Source organism: Martes martes (assembly GCF_963455335.1).
Source record: "Martes martes genome assembly, chromosome: 6".
NCBI lineage: Eukaryota > Metazoa > Chordata > Mammalia > Carnivora > Mustelidae > Martes > Martes martes.
In genome coordinates this window covers 47424965-47447319 of record NC_137893.1, presented here as the reverse complement: position 1 = coordinate 47447319, position 22355 = coordinate 47424965, and the positions used below count along the sequence as shown (strand labels likewise).

Sequence of the window (22355 nt, the reverse complement as noted above, 5' to 3'; positions counted from 1 at the left end):
ATCTTCATCTTTTTCCATACTGTACACTTTGCAGGAAAATCACTATGTACAGCCTCACTTAAGAGGAGGGATTTAAGCTCCATCTCCTTGAGGGGGCAGTATCTACACAGATTATTTGGAACTCTGCACAGGATATTTGTCTTTTTGCCCCATTTATCCATTCAAGTATCTACTTGTCTGTGTGAACTCATGGATATTTTATACTTTGGGTTATAATCCAATACTACTTATTTATTTTGTTCGTCAAATTGTTCCAGTTTTGGCCACTAAAACTCTTCAGTTGGCTCTTGTTCTGTTTTGACATGCCCTGCATCACTGTGGTTTTTAGCTTTTTTTTTTTTAAGCACATCATTGCTTTCTGGAACTGCGAGATGGATTCTCCAGCTTCCTTTGGTATCTTCCTTGCCCCAGCCCTAGATTTGTCCAAAGAGACTTGGTTCCTTTTTTTGGAGCACGGCATTAGAAGGCAAAAACTGGGCCTTGATAGGTGAAAGCCACTGTCATTTTAAAATCATTTTCTCTTCTTCACCTCCTAACTGAATTGGCATTAGACTGAAGAACATTCATATCGTTTATTCCAAACTTGGTTCAAAAAGGAAATTAGTTAAATTTCTGAAGTATTTGATGATTTTAACAGTTCTTATTTTACTCCATATGTATAAAGGGCTGATTTTAATTTCCTTTTTTTTTGCTTTTTTGGGTATTAATTTTTGTTTTTCTTCTGAAAGGAGCAAAATGGTTGGAGAATGAGCTTCCTAAGGAAAAACAGGGTGGGTTACTTTTACCCAGGCTTAGCTAGGTGCAGCCTGGTAATTCAACCAGAAATAGCCGGGTGTATCTAAGTCTAGGAAGAGCTTAATATATACTGTCCTTATTCAACCCTTGCTTAGAAAGAATTATATGATGACAACAGACATGTGAGAGACAGAAGTTACAGAAGGATGAAGAGGTTGAAACAAAGAGAATGACACATTATCAAACCAAATAACTGCCTTGTATTTTTTATGATATATATGTGAGGGAAACTGCATTTTAATACCAGGAGTGGCTCTTTCATAGATGCAGTGCAAGCATGCATTTACCCAACATCAGGACTTTAAATGGCTTTAAAAATCACGAGTATGTCCTATAACAGCCGAGGCTTACCAAATTCTCATGCTACTAATGGAGAACATCTCCAAAATTACATGAAGAAAAATATTTAATAAATAAACATATGTCCCTGGTGATCCAAACAGGTGAGATTATGTTGAGTATCAGTCAAAGGGGCGGTTTCTTTGCACCCAACACTCACATGCACACAAACTATAACTTATTAGATCCTATGATTGCTCTTCCTTCCACTTCCCCTTCCAATTACCAGCTTCCAAGTCTTATTCCCCTTCTCTCAATTCAGAATGTAAACACTTCTGGACAATATTATAGAGCCTCAAACCATAAACAACCACTGCTGACTTTATCACAGCACTTGGGCTACTCATGAAAACCAAGGCCCATTTAAGGTTACTGGAGCCCTGTAATCCAGAGCTGTGAGTCTCTACTGATGGTGGAAAACTCGTCTGACTTCCGGGTTAGTTAACACTAAGTTCATACCCAGATAAAAAAATTTGGCACCCGTTAGCTAGACTGTTTTGGAGCTAATTGAGCTAGTGAGAGATAGGCTGGCTGAAAGCTGAACATTTTAATGTTACTGTAATTAAAACTTTGCAAAGGCTATTTTTTTCCCAAATATTGTCTTGTCTTTTCTCATGGACTCAAGCTGGGATTTAGAGGACACAGTCTTTTGCCAGAACAGACGCCGAAGATAAAAGACACAACTCAATAGAAAAAAATAACTTCTTTTTATTTACAAGAAAAAAAAATCCAAATATTGGATGCTGTAAACAAAATTCACAATCTGTTCCCTCCAGCACTGATTCAAACATGTCAGTTTTCAAAAAGTTCATTCTCCATCAACTCCTTTTCTGCCTGTGACACAGTCTAAAGTCAAAAAATTCCAAAAGAGTGACCCAAGGTGCAGCTTGCTGCAATAGGACATCTCAGAGCAGGCAACGGTTGTAGAGAGGTTGAAGAGAGAGAGAGAGCCAGTGGGCAGAGCCTCTTCCATTCTGCAATCTTTGCAGCAAATTTTGCCAAGTTACCTTGACATCTTCAACTTTGTACTTTTTCCATGTATTTTGTTAGCAAGCCATTATTACAACAAAATATTACATAGAGATGCTTTCTTGGCACTGAAAAGGCTATGCTATGAGAAATCTTAAAGAAAGATTATATTTAAATAGGTGCTATATATGATTTTTTTTTTTTTTTTTTAGTTTTTGGTTTCATCTAATACACTGTCTTTAAACAACAGAAAAAGCTTATTTTTGAACTGCTGACAACTTTCAACATATTACATTTCATTTACAAAATAGTTCACAATATTTATTTGACAAGCACTGCATTGAAAACAACTTTATGCACAGTAAAGCAACCAACAATAAGCTAACAGAAAGGGGTGGCAAAAATAGGATGTTCACTTTTTTTTTTTTTTTTTAAGTTTCTTCCATGGCATGGCTTACAGATATTCTTCCATCCTAGGATCGTTTGGAGCCACATTAAAATAGTCCACCCTCTACCAAAGGCAGCAGCTACTTGATCACACTTCAAGAAGGAAAAAGTCCACCTCAGTGTAGGACTTCTTGAGGCAACCAGATTTACTGCATATCAACTTTTTTAAAGGGCACTGTCACAGGTCAAATGTTCTCTGACATGCCAAACTAGACAGGTGAGAAGAGCCTCCAGAAGATAAAACTTCTTCCTGCTTTAAAGTTAACAGCACGCAAGGCCAGATAAACACAAAAGCAAGCAAATCACAGGCACTAATCAGGAGTTGAGAGCTGTTCTTTTCTCTGACTTATACACACGGCTCTCTCTCACCAGACATTCAAACTTTTAGGTTACACATCCACAAAGAGAGACATATATTCCACTGTTTGTTCTACTACATATGCACAAGACTATAGTACGTACAAAAGTGAAATAAATTATGTAAGTTTTAAAGTACTGCTGAAGGTTGTCTTGAGCACAGCCTGTTCTATCTGAATGCCAGGTGTTGGCACTTCCAACTATGCTACCAACCCTGGAATAAGCAGGAAAAGAACATAAATATTTCAGAAAATGGAAAGTATATTTTCAAATAAGGCCCTAAACAAAAATCCGTGTCATAAATTAACAGCAGATTGTTGCTATGGCAGAGCCAGAGATCTCCAGATTCTTGTTAATATAGTGGACGACTCACTTGTCAAAGAGCTAGGATGAGAAGGAAGAAAGCAGATCACCATCTGCTCCTATGTTCCCAAGTGTTCCCTTAGTTTTCTTTTAGGAAACTCCAAATAGGTAAACAGGTGGAGCTGTGGCTTCTGATAGTTAAGTATGAGGCTTAATCTGCAAATGGAATCATTTCCGGGGAATTCACAATTAATTTTCAAACCCAGGGCTGGAGTGAGGGAGGATGAGCCAACATGGGAGAAAAAAGAGTTCCCTAGGAAACAGTGACTGGCAGTGCAGTAGCTGTTACAGCTCAGACAGAATTCACAGGGAAGCTGCCACAGCAAACCCATCAAGTTCACGTTAAGGCTTCAAAGAAAGATGTGCAAAAGGTAGTTTCCAATGGATTAACCCTACAATTGAGCATCTGGGTGATGCCTAGATAGCAAACAAATGACACTGCCAATAGGATGATGCTATTTTCTTCCTCAGTCCCTCTTGAATTTGATGACAAAAATCTGGTAGGTTCTTCAGAGGAATTATCATAGTAAGCAGTCATCCACTAGAGTTGGTAGGGATTATGTGGCTATTTCACAATACAAAGAAAGTTTTGCATGTGTTAGTTTTGTTTTTAACAAACGCATTTTCAGAGACCAGTGTCCAAAGGAATTCAGAGCTGGGAAAAGGAACAGTTTTAGGATTAGCTGTCACTGAACTGAAATGGTAATGCCAGTTCATTTCACAAAGATTTAACTGGTCTCTTGGGAAAGAGATAATAGAGTTGGATCTGATTCAATGCAAAGTGACTGAATTTAAAGTACAGTACTAAGTATTTAAATGCAGTGTGACAACCAGATCTAATGTGTTTCATATTGACATGAATTTATAAAATTGTATATATAATATATATCTCATATATAAATTTTAAGCAATTGTGCAAATACTCTTTAAAAAGGGTCATTTCACATTTACTAAATTCTAGTGGTCCTGGAATGCAGAATGCATTCATTAAAAAATTCATTTAAATATTAATAAGTAGTGTTCAAATCACCAGAAATTTTATTAGCAGTCAGGGATTTAAATGGACTGTTCCATGATCCACTGGATTATACACCATGGAAGCATGCAAGTACTACACAAAATAAAAGGGTTCCTACTGTCAAAATGGCAGTTCAGTACAAAAAGAGTGCTCTGCCAAACAAATATTCTCCCATTTGTAGAATTCTATGGCTCACAAAAAAAAAAGGAAAAAAAAAAGTCACTAAAAATGTATAATCTCTGCTCTTCCTATTATATATATTAATTGTTTTCCTCCTTCATTTGCTTTAATTTTTTAGATGTGGGTTTTAACTCATCACTGCAATATGCCCACGTCTCATGTCATCCTGTTGAAAACATAAAAGCACACAGTATTTAAACATTTTCTATTTGCTACATTATTCTAGACCATAGTCAACGTATTATGTGTATATATATATACATATCCCAAATATGTATATCTATATGCACATCATGTACACACACATACACATGTACCTATAATAATATTACACCAACAATGTTAACTTTATACAAGTATTTGCCAAGAAAAAAATAGGGCATTTCCTCCACCATTCACAAGCTTATATGTTGTTTTATTTTCCTCTTGAGTCCCTGATAAAATAAAATAATCATTAAACCATAAAATTTTTCCACTTCAAATTTTCAGAAGGCAACAGGCACTTTGATGTTTATTGGTGTGTAACAAATATAGTTAACTCTTTATATATTCTACTATATCTCTTCTACTTGGGTATTTTTATCTGTTAAATCTTTGGTCCTTGAGCATACTTTCTTTGCTATAGCTGTTTTTGCTTGCATTTTCGTATTTTAAAAATGCAAGCTATGTACACAGCTGGAAATAATGGAGTGGGTCATTAAGTTCTGCTGTTTGCTATGAGAACTGCACCAACCTACTACTGTTCATTCGGAGCAAGCTGTTTCTGTTAGCGTAATAGGATAGTTTGACAGACAGCACTTGCTGCAAGTCTCAGATAGTAATCCCAACTTTGGAGTCCCTTTCTTTCCATTATTGTTACTATCTGAACTTCTGAATTGGTAATTAGGTTGGGGTAAGATCTTTCTTCTGTATTTTCCCTTTTGTAAATTCCACCTTATAAGAAACTCTCTTTTTTCCTATGGCAAAGCTATGGGAGCAGGTACTGCAAACCCATATTGTCATCAAGCATTTTTTTTCCCTTGTTATTTTAGGAGAACCTGATTGTTTTGAATGACAGGTCTCTTTTATTTCAGGATAGAATCCAGCTAGGTTGGAGGAACAGATGAGAGGGTTGGTGGGTAAGGAGGGATGTTTTGAGATCATGTTCCCATACCTATGAAAAGATCCACAAGCTTTGCCAAGCTTAAAACCAGGAGCAGATCTTCATTGCACAAAGCATATCTTTAATCGGGGCTGGGTCATTCAGCCTTTGTTATTTACTTATTTACCCTATCCTGTTTGAAATGGCTCCCCCTCAGGACATTTTTAAATGATTCTTAATTGCAGGGTAGCCAAGTGGAGTATGTCTGTTGCTGGCATGTGAATACTGGCTGGACCTGTGCAATGTAGTAATTGCTGAAGTTGGCATCTGCTACATAGGGAGCCGGCTGGTAATAGCAAGTGACATTAGCCACATTAGGGATGACATTTTGGTCAGCTAGCACCCGGATAGCCAACATTGTGATAAGGTTTAAAGTCTGTCTTCTTTCATGTCCCATCAGGCACACTGTACTCTCATTCACCACTCCATGAAGGGTCATGAGATAGTCATACTTGCGGTCTTCCAATCCCACGAAGTGGTTCTGCAAATAGGACTCCAGTTTTCTCTGCTGCTCTCCAATGTCTGAGAAGTCGATGAAAAACCTGGAACACATATACCTCTGAAGGGTCTTGATCTCATCAGAGGCGGGCCTAAAGCCCCTCACTAATAGGTTGCAGTACTTAAGTAGGCCGCCCCCTCTGATTTCCTCCGGGTTCCTGGTGGCAATGATCTTGTTACAAAGGTGATCAAAGGCTTCGTGGAAATCACCATAGACGCTCTCACCAATTATTGTGGGGTGAAATGTTTCAGTCATTGGGTTCTCTGAACATTCATAAAAGAGGAGAAGAGAGTCTAATTTGATTTGAAAAGAATCTACACTAAATTCAAACTGCCTCCGGAGGGAATCCACAAATTTCAGTTCCACATTTTTGCCACTGTTGTTTGACAAGGATATAAGACTCCATCGGTCAGAGTCATTGCACACTTTAACCATTTTCTGCACATAAGCTTCCTACAATTTAAAAGATAAAACAAGAAGATGAGCAAACCTAGAAGAAATAATAAATAAATAAATACATCATCTTCACAGTTGAGAATTATTTTGTTCCTTCCCTTTTGTTTTGTCAAGTTTCAGCAAAACACTACCTACAGTCTCAAACAGTCCTCTGAAAACAGAAAAAAAAAATGCATTTAACGAGTGGTTTTAGCGTCTGGGAAAGAGACTAGAAGTAATAGTTTGAGGCTTTTGGCAGACATAGCACACTACTAAGACGTTCTGTTGTCATGTCTGACTTTTGAAATGTTATTTTTTTTAAATGGTCTTATAGGTAGAATATTCACACGATATCCACACAATACGCAGAAGACAGAAAGGCACACAGTGGAAAGTTGGTCCACTTCTCACCCTTGTCCCTCCTCACCCAGTTCCACCTCCCCTGAGGCAACTGGTGAGATTAGAATCTTGTCCTTCCAGGGGTACTCTGCAATTACAATCAAGTATGAACTAAATAAATTTAGGATATTCTGGGAGACTGATTCCTCAGACAATTTTAATTGTATAAAACACGCTTTGAGCCAACTGTGTGTGTTGGGGGGGGAGTACCCACAATATCCTTCACACGTGAGCCGACCAGGAGAAGCACCACATATATCCCTCACACACGGAGTCAGTGGCATGCAGCTGAGAAACCTAATCACACTATCCAATACAGTAATAAGCCCATTGACTGGATCCTGATTCAGGCTGCTCTTTCTCCAAAAAGCTAGACCATAAAATGACTCAAAAAACGATACACATCATTTCATTCTTCCACTTAATCAGAATCCACTCTGGACAAGACGCAAGCAAGAAAAGCCAAAGAGTTTAAAAAAAAAAAAATACGAAAGAGAATGGAGAACAGAGAAGAAAGCAGAAGAGTAGTGGCGCTGAAGAACCAAGTGAACTTGAAACACTCAACACCGTCCACGCACCTTCGTTGACTCATTAAAAAATTTTTTAAAAAGTAAAAAAAATATATAGAGAAGCATGCCCAAACCCGTCACGGCCGCAGGTTTGCGGCATCAAACGGACGCCCCTCGGCCCGCCGCAGCCCAGCCCGGCCCCGGGCGCGGACCCAAGCCCATTTCGGGGGGCTTTACCTTGAGCGTGAGTGGCGTAATCTTCTCTTTGTTCACCCCTTCGGGTAAGAAGTCCAACAGGCAGTCCAGCACGACGTCCTTCACAGTCTGAAACTCCTCTTCTCCGCGCAGGTCGGCGCAGAAGATGAGGTCCAGGTCCTTGTAACCCAGGCCGCTGTCCTGGTGCAGAACGTGGCTGGCCGCCGAGCCGTTGAGGCGCACGTCGCGGACGCCGATACGCTTCTCGGCCAGGCGCCGCCGCACCACCTTCACGATCAAGCTCGGCTGCAGCTCGAGCGTGGGGAAGTTGCCGCGCCCGTGGATCGGGATGGTCTCGCTCAGGATGCCGTCCAGCCGCTGCACTTGCTCCCAGTTCAGCACATTGCAGTGCGCCGTGGGGCTTTCGCAATAGTCCAAGCAGTGACCGCCGAAGTCGCCGCCGCCGCCGCCGCCGCCGAAGTCGCCGCCCAAGGGGATGTAAGCGCCGCCGGCTAGCTCGTCCTCGGCCATGGCAAAGTACCCTTCGCCTTCCGCCATGAAGTGCCCTCCGAACGCCACCTGGCCCTGGTCAGTCCTAAAAGCCAAAGAGGGGGAAGGAGCGCGGTGAGGACGCGCCGCGGCAGACAGGAGCCCGTAAAGAGCGCGCCCCCTCCCCGGTTCGTCCGCAAGCTCGAGGGTTCCTCGGAGACTCTCCCTCCCCAGACCCCCACAGTTCCCAGCCGCGCCCCGCGTCCCGCAGAGAAGCCCCGCACCAAAAGTATCTCTGATGCATCTGGAAAGCGTAAGCGGGAGTCCCGTCTGTGTCACCTGGAGGCGGCCGCCCCTTCGAGGAGCGCAGCGAGAGCGAGGAACCGCGAGGCGGCAACACTTCTAGAAGCCGCGAGTGCGCTTTCGGCAGCGGCGAGCGACTTAGTCCTTCCCAGACCCCGCCGCCTGCGCTGGCCACTCCCGCCCCTCGCCCCCGCCCGCGCCGCTGTCGCTTCAGCTGCGGTGGTCCCGGAGGTGGCGCCTCCAGCTGCCGCCGCAGCACACGTTACTGTCTCTGGAGCTTTAGCAGTTGTGCGGGGGAAATGTCTTCAGTACTTTTTTTATACCGGGCCTTTCCGCGCTTCCGGGGCCCGGGCGCAGCTCACTCGCCACACCCTCCTCATCTGCATAGGGCACCGCCCCGCCCCCCCCCCCCCCCGCCCGGCGGGCCAACGGGCTGTGCTGCGCGGCTGGCCAAGTGGTCGGTAGAGTGCGAGACCAGTAGGTGTTTGTATGTGCATGTATGTGTGTGTGTGTTTGCACGTATATTTAATTTAGGGACGGTCTTCCGCTTCCAAGCCTCTTTTTTCCTTTTCATCCAACAAAAAGACACTTAAAATACCTCAAGAGTTATAAGTGGCCCTAAAAAATGAGCCACGGCTGAAATCGCACAACTGCAGAAAGTCGCCAAACATAAAATTCTCTCCAGATTAAAGGTGTCGTTTTAGCTTAATGATGGGGCTCAAGGGATTCCTCAGGACCTCCCGTTTAAACAGCATATCGGAATAAAGCTAGACCGTTTTCTTAAGCAACAAAACCGGTTCCGGTGTGAACTAAAGAGTCCACTTGTCCATGCATATTAATCTCCGCGAGTGAGGGGAAGAGCTTGCTGTGTTTCGATTCTCGAAACCTCTGGAAGTGGGAAGTGCCTGGGAGCTCCAGGCGAGCCCGATGAGACGCGGGGGCGGGGCAGCGAGCGTGCGTCCAACTCGTGCGCACGAGCAGCTCCGGGCGTCCGGGAGCGCGACGTCGGCCAGCGCGCGTCACCGAGCGGACGCCCCGGCGTTTCGGGCGGCTGGGCAGGCGAGCGGCCAAAGGCCAAGAGCGACGCAGGCCCGAGGTAGGGCGCGGGGAGCGCGCGGCCTCTGTGTCGCGCTAAGCACTGCTACGCGGGCCCGGACGTACCGCGGCGCGTTCTGTCTCGGACAGAGGAAGCGAAGCGCGTTCGTCCCACGCCAAGGTTTGCCTTTCTCAAGTAAATATAGATGTCAGTGTGAAATTATCTAGTTTTCCACGAAACGTGAAAGGATGAGTCTAAAAGATAAGAGTTTCTCTACTCAAGTTCAGTCACTTAGGCAGTGCGAAAGGATGGTTACCCCCACACGCGCTCCCGCTCGCACCACCGTGTTTGCTAGAAAGCTCCCCCCCCCCCCCCCGCCTTTCTTCCGGCTCTCTGTTCCGGCCGCAGGCTGCTTTTTCCAAACTGAGTAACTCCCCTGACGTGGGGCAAAGGGGAACACACCCGCCAGAGAAGCTGAAGACGCTCTCCCAGGGCCCTGCACAACCCCAGCCGCGCAGCCTGGGAGGAAGATCAGTCAGTCCCGCGGGAATTGAGGGAGCCCCATCCTAGTTACCAAAGCTGCGCGCCCTTGGGAGAGCGGGTGGGGCGGGGGCGCGCAAGTAGGGGGGGGGGGAAGGAAGGTTACCCGCTGAGTATCCAGCTGCGTGGCAACGCCGCCCCCTGCCGGTACCCAGCGGAGCCGTGTCCCAAAGCGGAGAGAACAGACTGGACCTTAGACGGAAGCCATTATCCCTCAGTGCCTGGCCTAGCAGTGGTGAGATGGGGTGACGCTAGGACGACCGCACAATACTCACAGACCCATAACCCCCCAAAGCACGTGCATTCCTGTCCGATTCGAATCCGCCATTCTGTCCAGGCATTCAGAAAAATTACATATGTGTATATTTATGGTTTGATCACCTATTATGTGCCAGGCACCAAGCTAAGTGCTCAGGATATAAGAATGACTATATTTCCCACAATCTAAGTGGGCTTGACTGGCAAGTACATAATTATGGTTCAGCCCTACCTCTGTTATGAGAGAAGTATGTCCTGACATGAATGGTGGACCACCTGATCAGGGGAACTGGGAGAGAAGCCCAGAAGAGAGGTGTCATTTCGATTGGATTTTTTTTTTTTTTTAAGATTTTATTTATTTGTCAGAGAGATAGAGAGAGTACAGGCGGGCAGAGAGGCAGGCAGAGGCAGACAGAGAAGCAGGCTCCCTGTGGGGCAAGGAGCCCGATGTGGGACTCGATCCCAAGTCCCTGGGATCATGACCTGAGCTGAAGGCAGCTGCTCATCCGACTGAGCCACCCGGGCGTCCTCGATTGGATCTTTAAAAAGTGGACTTTTTAAAGTCCATGGTTGAGTAAGGAAGAGACAGGCATTATCAACAAAGGGAAGAGAGAATTAGAATGTTTGAGAAAGGATGTGTAGACTGTCATGGTAAGGAATGAGATTGGTAGTGCATTTGCATAAGGTTTATGGGCATTCCAGGAACTTGTTGGGCACCTGTGGGCTATCCTCAGGGCTTTACACCTAAAACTTCATTTAATATTCAGTTTAAAAGAAGGTATTCTGTGTCAGAGAAATTTGGAAACAGAGAAACTGTGGGGTAAAGAAACCTGCCCAAGTTTCATGGCTAATAAGAGATGGAGTAAGACCTTGAATCCAACTTATTTGACTGCATTTAGCCATCATTTTCAGGAACAGGATTATCTGTAGTTTACAAGTATCTTCTCATTGGATGGCAAGAAAAGTACAAATGGCAAAAATAATTCGAAGATTAAAAAGACCTGTTGAAAATGTTGTGTACTTTATTTTAACCCTTCCTCTAAAAAGTGAAGGGAAAATAAGTTTCAGAGCTGTGAGCACCTAAACTTCATGCATGTCCAGGATTTTGTTCTGTAGGGCTAAGGGAATCTGCATTTAACCAAGTTCCCCGATTCTGTTACAAGGCCCAACCACACTTTGCACTGCATTGACAACATTCACTACAACCCAGTTCTCTAGGTGCTCTCCCAAGCAGAGCCTGCTCTTCTCTGCCCAGCTGTTCCTTCTGCCTGGCTGCTCCTATGGCCTCTCCCAAAAGTAGAGGTCATGGCTGAAAGGCAGTAGAGCTTGAGACCAGACGTGGAAGGCCTATGCATGAGACCCTGCTCTGGAGAAAAGATGAATTCTAGGATCAGTGGGCAAGAGTCCTCCTCTTAAAATGCCAGGGCTTTGTGGTTGACACTTTCTTAAACCTTTATCAAAGCATTTCCTGCTCCCCAACTGGGTTCTTCATCACAGCAACCTTCCATATCTCCATAATCCAGACCCTGCTACCTCCTGCACTAGGACATCTGGGATATCTTGCTTTTGGCAGTACCTTGGTGATGCTTTGACTGGATTAATATGTGCCTGATTCATAGTGGCCACTTGATATGTACTGTTGAATGAAAACGTCTGTTGTCCTTTGTTTCTCTTCTCCCTGTCTTCAAACTGAGGTAATGTTTACATTTCGGGGGGTGGGGGATGTTCATCCTTCCATGAAATTGCAAATTTTGCAGTTGCAAGCATTTATTTTTTTTCTAGATAACCAAAATAATTTTCAAATGAGAAAAAATCCATACTTTCCTAACGTATTCACAGCCTAGATATCTTTCAACACAGTTACCCTTAGTTTAAATTTAGGTTTGGAGCTGTTTTTTTCCCTCCAGTCTTCAGCTTCTGAACCTATTTGGTATATAATTTACTTTTCTCCATTTAAAAGGAAAAAGAGAGGATACCTGGGTGGCTCAGTCAGTTAAGTGGCTGACTCTTGATTTCAGCTCAGGTCATGATCTCAGGGTCCTGAATGGAACCCTGTGTTGGGCTCTGTGCTGTGGGAACTCTGCTTGACATTCTCTTCCTCTACCCCTTTCCTCTCTCTCTAAAACAAATAAATACATCTTTAAAAAAAAAAATGAAAGGAAAACATATCTATGGCAATATGATTCTGAGTCTCTAAGCTGAAATTATTTTTTTTAAATATTTTATTATTTATTTGACAGACAGAGATCACAAGTAGGCAGAGAGGCAGACAGAGAGAGAGAGAGGAAGGGAAGCAGGCTCCCCGCTGAGCAGAGAGCCCTATGCAGGGCTTGATCCCAGGATCCTGGGATCATGACCTGAGCTGATGGCAGAGGCTTTAACCCACTGAGCCACTGAGGCACCCTTAACCTGAAATTCTTAAAAGGAAGTTTTACATATATTTTTGAGAAAAAAACCCTTATAATTAGTTGATCTTGATTTAAAGGTTACAATAATGTTCAATCTACTGAAAATAAGAAATAAAAGAAAAAATTCAATTTGGATCTTAATAATTGTTATCATTATTTAGTTTGTTAAGATGTGCCAAGTAATGTGCTAAGTATTTTATATACATTATTTTCTTTTAAACTTCCTGCAAATCTCGAAGCTGTTACATATTGCATACCTGTTTTCCAGATAGGGAAAATAAAGTAGAAGGTTAAATAACTGGGAGAAGTTGCAGAGCCTTGCTTCAGACCCACATATGTACTTCCTCTCCTTGTCCCTTTCATTCTGTGAGTCTGCCTTCTGCCTGTCTACTCATTTACCTTTTAGACTTGAAACTGAACTGGAATTGCACTCTGCTTCTTCTTTCTTTCAAAGTACTGGACATTCAGATTGGACACAACGTTGAGGACCAAGATGTTTTATCCTGAAACAACTGTTGAAGACCAGAATGCACAGGGGCCTAACCGGACTAATGAGAGTGTCTTCCCCAAACACAAGTGACCTTCCTGCCTCTATGGCAGTGAAGACCAAGCAAGCTGGCAGTCTTACAGCACTTAGAAGTAACAGTGTACACCCTGAAAAACAGTGTGAGGTGTGGAAGTCTGCCCCTGGTGCATGTAGCAGTGATAATATGTTTCCCATTTTGCCTAATCGGCTTCCTATCTTCTCTTCTCAAAAATGGTTTTCGAAGATAGGAAGCAAACAAATATGAAATGATTCTTCCAAGCTCATACCCAGAACGAGAAAAGAGTCCAGAAAACTACTGTTTTCTACTAAAACTGCTGCTCCCACTCTTGTGCCTCTCCCGGTCATCAAATCCCATTGCATAACGTATGTTGTTTAAAATTATATACCCCCTTTCTGTAGCATACTTTTTGGACTTCTGTTTCTTTTTTCCTTCTTTTATTTGGATGCTCACTACTTCTCTGTTTGGCAGCAGTCTAGCGGTCTCTCCCCATATTCTTGTCTTGTTCTTGGTATTTTCATACCAGCTCTCTCTACTTTATTGGCTTTTCTACTTTCCATTGCTTCTGCTCTTTGATCCCTCCCACCAAAAGTGGCATAACCCTGTGGAAGCACCTTGCAATCCAGGAGAACAGTGGCAATGTGAAGAATTTGAACCACCACCCCACCCTCTTGTGTTACACTGCCTTAGGGCAGAGCCTAGTGATTCCTGAAGCCACTGAGGGATAGGCAGGCATCCTTTTCCAAACATGCACATGCAGTTGTCTACATTGTAGGGTAAACTGGAGATATCCCTGCTGTCCAGTTAGTGTTAGAGCAGCAGCTAATCAAAGTGCTTCATGTAAAAATTAAACCTCACTTGGGAACCTAAATTACCTGTTTTCACAGGGAAATGGTTCTGTGAATGACTTTCCCCATGCTTCCTCAGGGAAATACATGTTTTTTTTTTATTTAATTCAGGACCTATCAAAGGCCAGAAATATCCTAAGCCATACAGCTTGTACATTCGTTTGGGAATAGTAGTCCAACTTTTTATTTCTTATATACTTATTAGCAAGCAACAGGTTAACTTTTGTAGTTTCAAACTTTTCAGCCTTTTTTATTCTATAACATTTAATTTTATCTTCAAAATTACTCTGACCATTGTACAGTCCTAATTTTGGAGAAAGGCCAGATGATTTTCTCCAAGTTTATATAGCTAGTTATGGAAAAGTTAAAGTTAGACTCAGTTACTGCTAACCGTAGGCCAGCACCTCTTTCTCTTGGCCATACTGTTTAATCTTACATCTGTGTGAATGGATTTAAATGATTGGTAACAAGTAGTTAAGTTTGAAGGCATCCTCTAGCTACACAGAGGGTCAATTGTATAGACTACATTCACACTTTTGAATGTATTATAAAAGTATCACTACTCTACTGTTAATCATTTTGTAAATATAATTTACTAAGGTGTTATTTTTAAGAGTATTTGAAGTCTATGACTTCATAAAAATTTTATTCACTCATAGATCAGTGAGCTTAGGTAATTCAGTATGCAAGCAACAAATATGGTAAACAGATGTACATCATCACTCCTAAAACCACAATTGATATAGATTGTCCTTTAATAGTTCTTCATCAGAAAGATTAGCCAGTATTTTCTTGTTCGACTATCTGCTGATTATGCCATAAGTTCTTCCTGTTTTGACATCTTGGTGAAATGCTTGCCGTTTCATTCAATGTTGTAAGTCCATGGACCAGACATTTTCCTTACTCCAAACAAAAGAGACATTCAGAAGTTGCATTCATTTGGCAAAATGTGAACTGGAAATACACATATATTTTCAAAAGCTACCAAATATGAATAAATAAACCCATTTTCCCTAAAGTAATATTTACATTATGAGCTTTTCCTTCTGTACGTTTGTACTAGAAGAATGTTTAATTTCTCCGAAGAAGATGTTGATGTTTACTTGTGGTAACTTCTAAAGCTTTGAGAAGGGCTCAAGAGGGGAATATAATAAATTATCCCTCTTTTCTAAAAGGAATTTGGTCAAAAATATTCGTGTACCTTGTGAGGAAAAAGAAAAAAAAAAGATCATCTTTGTTGGTATAGCCAGCTCATTCTGATATTTTTTTAGCCAGTTCTTAACTTGTACCTATTTTGATACATCTGACAATTGATTGATAGTTTCTTTCCTTCCACTGATAGCTGATTTCTTTTATAGGAGCTTTGAATTTTTGAAGATATTTCAGAATAGTGTATACCCATTTTGCTAGAACAATTTTAATATGCCAAAATCAGAAATTTTATAACTACCATTTGAATTTATAGCAGATTTAGAAGGTATATTTTACTCATATTCATAAACCATACATTGATTCAATAATATCTGCTTTTTTGAGAAAACTTTTTTAATACATTTCTGTCATCACTGTGTTTCTAAAGTCTTTTTGTACTAATGGCATCCCTTACCTCAAAATTTTCTGCTGCCAAAGAAGGAAATTACAACTTAAATAATATAATTAATGTTATCTTGATGTTCAAGATAAATTACTAACCAAAAAACATTGTCGTTGAAAGTATGAGAAACTGAACACAATAAATAATACTTAAAAATGTTTTCTTTTATTTAAGATCTTATTTATTTGAGAGAGAGAGAGAAAGAGCATGAGCAGGGAGAGGGGTAGCAGGAGAGAGAGAGAGAACCAGGCTCCCAGCTGAGGAGGGAGCCTGATGCAGAGCTAAATCTCAGGATCCTGGGAGCATAGCCTGAGCAGAAGGCAGATGAACCAACTGAGCCACCCAGGTACCCTCAAAAATATTTTGTTAAAGCTACCAGAATGAAGAACATTTTTTAAAAGACAGTTTTTAAAAAACGGTACAAACTGGACTCTGAAATAGAACACTTACTTGAAAATCCTGGGTTCTTGAAGTAAAATATGAGTGAGGAAACTAGCCACAGAGTTTCTGCAGGAGGTGGGGAGACACCTTATTCTAGCATTGTGGGATAAAAGAGATTCAAGTTTAATTTCCTAATGAAAAGAAAAGCTTCAGGATGCTGTGAATTGAGCCTTGTTTGAGGAAGTGTAGGGGGGAAAAAGAGCTATCAAAGTTATTGATATTTGAAACATGGAAGCTTCTGACTCAAGAAGATTGGTTTCTAGTAAGCCACAACTACAGCAGGGGTGCTAGAAATTAAAACGGAATTTGGACTAACACATGATTAAATAGCCACAGTTGAGATAAGTTAGATATCTCTAAAGGGCAATAGAAAAACTGCCCTCCAGGTTTTGAAATGTACAATTACTCAATGCAGTGAATGTTTAGCATAAAGCAAGTGACATTCTTAATTTTTCTTAGCAAAAAGCCAGGATAGAATATTAAGATAGAAAAAAATACTGTATTGTGGCTGAGAGTATTTGCCCTCATACCATCCCTGGTTTCCATTAAAATTCTGAAAACATTTATTTTTTCTTCACTGGTATTAATTTAGCCACCACTTCCCACTCCCATTTACTTAACATGAATTCTATATAAATAGTAGTTCAGCTTCCTCATACTGATCAAGAATGTATGGCTTTGCTGTGTGTTAAAAAATAAATGCTTTATGCAAGTACCTGTGACTTGTCTGGTTGTCCACTCTTCTCCTTACATGCCTTTGAACATCATCAATGTCCTTCTGTTTGTTACAGGACTCATTGAGCAGGTCACAATACTCGGAAGTGACATAGGCACCTTATACACTGCTGAGCACTGGAAATACCTGCGAGGTGAGTCCATTTCATACTTGGAGTAGTATATACATATTTTAAATTTATTATTTGAAAAATAAAATCAATAATCATAAGAATATAACATTAAGAATAACTTCTGTTTTACTTTAAAATTTGTTAAAATATTAGGTTTATGTAGTACATGCACTGTATTCTGTTTTGTATGTTACAACTCTAGACCACACGAACAGATGACTTGAAAATATTTCTGACTCCAAGTAATTACCCTTTGCATATTGGATAGGTCATTACTTTGAGTCACATTTTTTTCATAAATCAAAGAAATTGAGTTATCATGACTAATTCTTAATCTGCTTTCTGTCTAAATATAGCAAACATTTAGACTAAAAAATTGAAAAACAAGCTAATTATTTAATTGTTCTTTCTACATGATATTAAACAACCAGATGTCTGGTTTAAAGTTTTTTTTTTTAAATAGGGCAAAATGGAAATCTCAGTTGTCTTCTAAACTTAATTAAAGACCAGTTTGATCAAAACATTTACTCTGAAACTTGCATTATCGATTTTGAATACCTGTGTTGATCAAATTAACCAGAGGCTTTACACACTGCACTTTACGCTGCATTCAAACTTGGGTAGCCCAAGCCTCTAGCAACCCTCAGCCCTGATGTAGTGCACTGTCCCCATATGTCTGAGTTAAAAGGGTCGGGGAGTGGGGCAGGGGGTGGTGTTTGAACCTAGCTGTGCTGGGAGGTGAAGGTATGTGTGCACATATGTATACATCTTTCACCTAAATTTTTTCCCAGATATTTATTCTTTTACTCATCCTTTCTCATTTTTCATTCATTAATACAGATGCATGGCTATTGAATCAGACTAGTGCTATCAGCCACTATTAAGCTACCTTTTGTAAATCCTTAGTTTGATCACTGCCATCTGAAAATCAACTGGCAAATAATCTAAATTAAGTAGCTTAATATGTTCTGTGTGTCTGTAATAAAAATTCTCTATTTAAGAGGATGTTTTCAGTTGAAATATGGTCAGCTTTAAAGTTTTAATAAATATCCTCAGTGTTATTATGAAACTAAGTTTCTGATTTTATGTTCATTTAATGACTCATTTTCCTGAAGCCCCACTTACATATGATTAATGGGATTTTATTTGGGACTTACTTATTTCTCTCTTTTGTTTTTCAGCACTTCTGGGAATACTTCAGAAGCTTCCACCACTGTTCTGTTTTTTAATCAGGTGGGGTATGAAGACTAATCAATTTTAGGTTTCAAATTGTGCCTTCATACATGTGATATGAAATTATAAATACACCATTTACTTTTATGAGGATGTTATGTTACAACTTAAATTCTTCTCTCTCTCTCTCTCTTTTTTTTTTTAAGTAGACTCCACACCCAATGTGGGTCTTCAATTCATGAACCTGAGATTAAGAGTCACATGCTGTATTGACTGAGCCAGCCAAATGCCTCCTTAAAGTCTACACTAATGAGTAAGTTTTGATTAAATGAGTGTTTTGATTAAAACTTATGTGCTTATTCTTAGAACATTTAAGTATTATGACTATATGTCCCAAATCAAAAATACTAGTATGCTAATAAATACTAATACTAATAATACTAATATGAGGACAAAATGACTATATTTTATATATGCTTAGTTCTTCAGAAATCTAAGATGTATGGTGGTCATACAGCTACTGTGGAGGATTTGGATTCCTCCTTTAGTTTGTTTCTCTCTGACAGTGATGTTTCATATTGGTCATTGTTATGTTACAATAGAAATGAAATACAGGGGGTTTAATTCAATATTCACAAACCCACAGAGATATCACCATACTCTCTCACTTAAAATTAAAGGCTTTTGCACACTTAGTGGAAAGCATTGACTCTAAATAATCAGTTTCATAAAATTGCAATGTAAGTTAATCTCCTAAGGTCTATGGACAAATGTGATGTCTCACTGAAGAACACTGTAGCCTTAAATAGTTTTAAGTCTCTTGCCATGACTTCTTATCTATCTGTAGAGTGTCTTTCATTTTTGGCTTTAGTCCAGCTTGCTTTGATTTGGGGCTGATTCTACTTTATTTTTTGTGGCTTTCTTTTTTAATTAATTTTGGCTAATAAATGCCTACAATATATTTAATTGCACTAGGAAATTGGATTTTGATTACAATTAAGTAGAGTATTTCAAATATAACATCATTATAGCATAAATTGGGCTAGCATCTGTGTTAGATTACATTATCCAAACACATGAAGGAGTCAGATTTCTGACTTGGTCATCCCCTGCAGGCAGGGATCTGCTGTTTCTTGCTAGTTGAAGTCTGTTTTCTTGTTATTGCTGTCACTGTCAGTGGATCATCCTCACAATTCCATAAAAGCTGTTGAACACCCAGAGGTTTCCTATAGTTCTTATCTATTACATTGTTCAAGAATATTACTTTAAACAACAACAAAAAAGAAGAAAGTAAACAAGAATAGGCCGTTCTTACAGAACTTCACAAACTATTTTTTTTTCTTTCCTTACAAACTATTTTCAATTGGGATTTAGGTAATTAACTCCTAGCCCCAAAATAGCCAGTTCATTTTGTGTTCAATAAATTTTAATTCAAAGAAACCTTACCCAGGAAGAAACTGAGTTTGTTCCAAAGGTCCAGAAGCTCTGGAGATCAGTTGTCCATGTTCCTTTAACCTTATGGCAAGGTTGCCTTAGTTAATGCCACATCTCCCTTATTCATTTCTTGGGAAAATCAAAGGCTAACATGCAGACAGCTGAGTACATTATTCTAAGATGAAGTTATTAAATCATGTGGTTGAGGGTTGGATGCAGGAACCCTGGGGATGGATATTTTTTCCCTAGTTCTTGACACGGAATCTTTCTATGAGAACTTACAATTAGTCTCTTTAAAAGCAGCCATAGTAAATAAATTCTCTTCAACATTGAGCCTAGGAAGGTTTGTGGGGATGAGTGAAGTATTATCACAAATCTTTGTTGAGGAATTATAGGGGATTAGAAAGACATGTTTCATAACACAGAACATGTACATTCATGTCATAGCTTTGGAGAGATGGTTCCCTGGTGCTGAGGTGAAAAGGAATAGACACAAGATTGTTATACATGGCCAGGCTGGGAGAGCAGTAGGCTGGGCAATATTAAATGAGAAAATACATATAAATATATCCTAGAGCATGCTTGATGCTTTGTAACTGTTCTGCAAGATCTGGAGTGGAGCCTAATGCTTAGAAATGAAAGCCGGTGGTAGCAGAGGGAGGGTCCAGGACCTAGGTGGCACTTCTCCTAGGCATCAGGCCCATGAGGGTTCAGATGATACTCTTAGTATTAGGCTTCAGGGAATCCTCTTTCAGGGCATCCACTTTGAGGCTCAGTCAAATTTAGCTTATTCCAAGTACCACCTGAACTCAAAAGCAGGTATATCCTGCATCCCCATCCTCCCAAACAGCTGCTGGTGAAGGATAACACCATTTACAAATATCTGCTTATAGATGTGGAACTGTTGGAATAGACAAAGGGGCTTTTAGTCCCTAGGACAGAGAGGGTTACAGTGCCTCCTCAAACAGACTACCCTGGCAAGCTGGCAAGTTAATAGAGTACACAATTGGCAAGTTATTCATGATCTCCATAACAGGAAGAATCTCCAAAGTTAGAAAATTTAAGGTTCAAGGATGGATATATCTTCCTTATTAAAACACTACATAAAACTCTTTAAGTAAAAAAGAGATCTTATTTTTTTAAGATTTATTTAAAGAGAGTGCATGGTGGTGAGGGGCAGAAGAAGAGAGAGAAAGAGTCTTTTTTTTTTTTTTTTCAGGTTTTGTTTATTTATTACATCAGAGAGAGAGAAAGAGAGTAAAGGCAGGGAAAACAGCAGGCAGAGGGAGAAACAGGCTCCTGCGGAGCAAGGAGCTCAATGTAGGACTCCATCCCAGGACCCTGCCAGGACTCTGGGATCATGACCTGAGCCAAAGGCAGATGCTTAACCGACTGAGCCACCCAAGCTTCCCAAGAATACTTAAAGAGAACCCTCACCTGACAGGAGCTGACCCTATGGGCAGTCTCTGACCCTTGCACCTAAGCATTGCCTTTTGGTAGGGTCTGTTGTTTTGCCTCTGTCACCAGATAGCCACTCTTAAATTTGTTGGCCTACATGTAATCATGGCCTTCTTTTTCTTCATTCTTCTTAGTGATATAGTGACATGTAGCATTTTAAAAATCAATGTGATTCAATAATAAAAAATTGAAGTGCAGTAATTACAGGCAAGGTGCTTCACAAAGCCGTGCTTCCAAAGTCCAAGATCTTGATTTTAAGATAGATACAACCTAGTCCCTAAAACCATGCAATTTCCTGCTCTGGGTCTTCCTTCCACCTCCCCATCCTGCCTGTTACTTGGTCAAAGTTTTCTAGCTGCCATATTTTTTCCATATTTCTCCAAAGGTGGTAAATATTCAAACAATAGGCTGAAATAGATAACAATAGGGAAAGACTTACTTCAACTAGGGTTGTCAAGAAAGGCTTCTCTGTAGAGAAAATAAGGCAAAAAACTGAAGCATAAGCAATAACTAGGCATGAGAAGTTGGCAAAAGAAGGTTCCTGGCAGAGGGAAGAGGTTGTATCCAGCAGGCAAGAATCTGGTGTCCTAGTGGGATATTAACAAGTTCTATGGAGCCAGGACATATTGAAGAAGGGAGACAGGACATAAGATTAGTCTGTAGAGGAAGTAAAGAGCTAGATCATGAAGGTAATGGTGAGGTGTTTGGCTTTTATTATTAAGTGCAAGAAGTCAATGAAGGTTTTGAGCAGGGGAGTACCAGGATTTGATTTATTTTTTGAGGTCCTTCTTGCTCTGTTTGGAATAGGGAATCAAAGAGAAAAAAAAAATGGAAAAAAGAGAAACCACTTAATAGGCAACTGCATATATCTGGGCAATTGATGAAGCTGGCTTAGACTACTGTTTTCAGTCTCGTTTGTCACAACCCATTAGGGTCACACAGTGATTTTAGTGGTGTTGACCAGCAATACCAGTGAAGTAGAATGATACACAATCGAGAATATTAGAGGCCATCATATCATTTCATGACATTTTCTTCACGCTTGTTAGGCATATCCACCAGATATGCTTATATAGAATTATAATGTAAAGTGGACTTACCACTCTGGGTACTGGTCAGAGAAACCATGGTGATAACAGTGGAGACAGAAAGAAGAGGGGATTCATTAACATAAAGATGTCTTCAGATACGTGGAGATGAGGAGGTCGCCTTAGAAAGCACATAAAGATAGAAGAGACAAATTTCTGTGATATATTTCATTTGATTTTAAATATTACATTCCTGTCTTTGTACCCTGACTATTCTTTAAAAAATTATTTACAACTTAGAGCAAA

General features: G+C 40.6%; 2 protein-coding genes across 3 annotated transcripts in view; one reads left to right on the top strand and one right to left on the bottom strand.

Moving 5' to 3' along the window:
- Positions 1 to 1829: 1829 nt before the first annotated feature.
- Positions 1830 to 8598, bottom strand: TENT5A (terminal nucleotidyltransferase 5A; the record flags this gene model as incomplete). Of its 2 annotated transcripts, none has more annotated exons than XM_080805566.1 (3): positions 1830 to 6561; positions 7689 to 8241; positions 8475 to 8598. In XM_080805566.1, the coding sequence occupies 2 exons, from the start codon at positions 8202 to 8204 to the stop codon at positions 5785 to 5787; spliced, it is 1293 nt and encodes a 430-aa protein (XP_080661692.1). In that variant the 3' UTR covers positions 1830 to 5784. The 2 variants fall into 2 exon arrangements, with proteins under 2 accessions (XP_080661692.1, XP_080661691.1); XM_080805565.1 differs by lacking the exon at positions 8475 to 8598 and adding an exon at positions 8420 to 8439.
- Positions 8599 to 9365: 767 nt separating this feature from the next.
- Positions 9366 to 22355, top strand: part of LOC308344306 (uncharacterized protein) — a gene marked incomplete at its 5' end in the record, with an annotated part of 53782 nt that continues 40792 nt past the window's right edge. The window contains 4 exons of the mRNA XM_080805886.1: positions 9366 to 9654; positions 16900 to 16977; positions 18138 to 18189; positions 18339 to 18442. Coding sequence (XP_080662012.1) covers positions 9366 to 9654; positions 16900 to 16977; positions 18138 to 18189; positions 18339 to 18402 — 483 coding nt within the window. The 3' untranslated portion in view covers positions 18403 to 18442. The remainder of the gene's footprint in view (positions 9655 to 16899; positions 16978 to 18137; positions 18190 to 18338; positions 18443 to 22355) is intronic.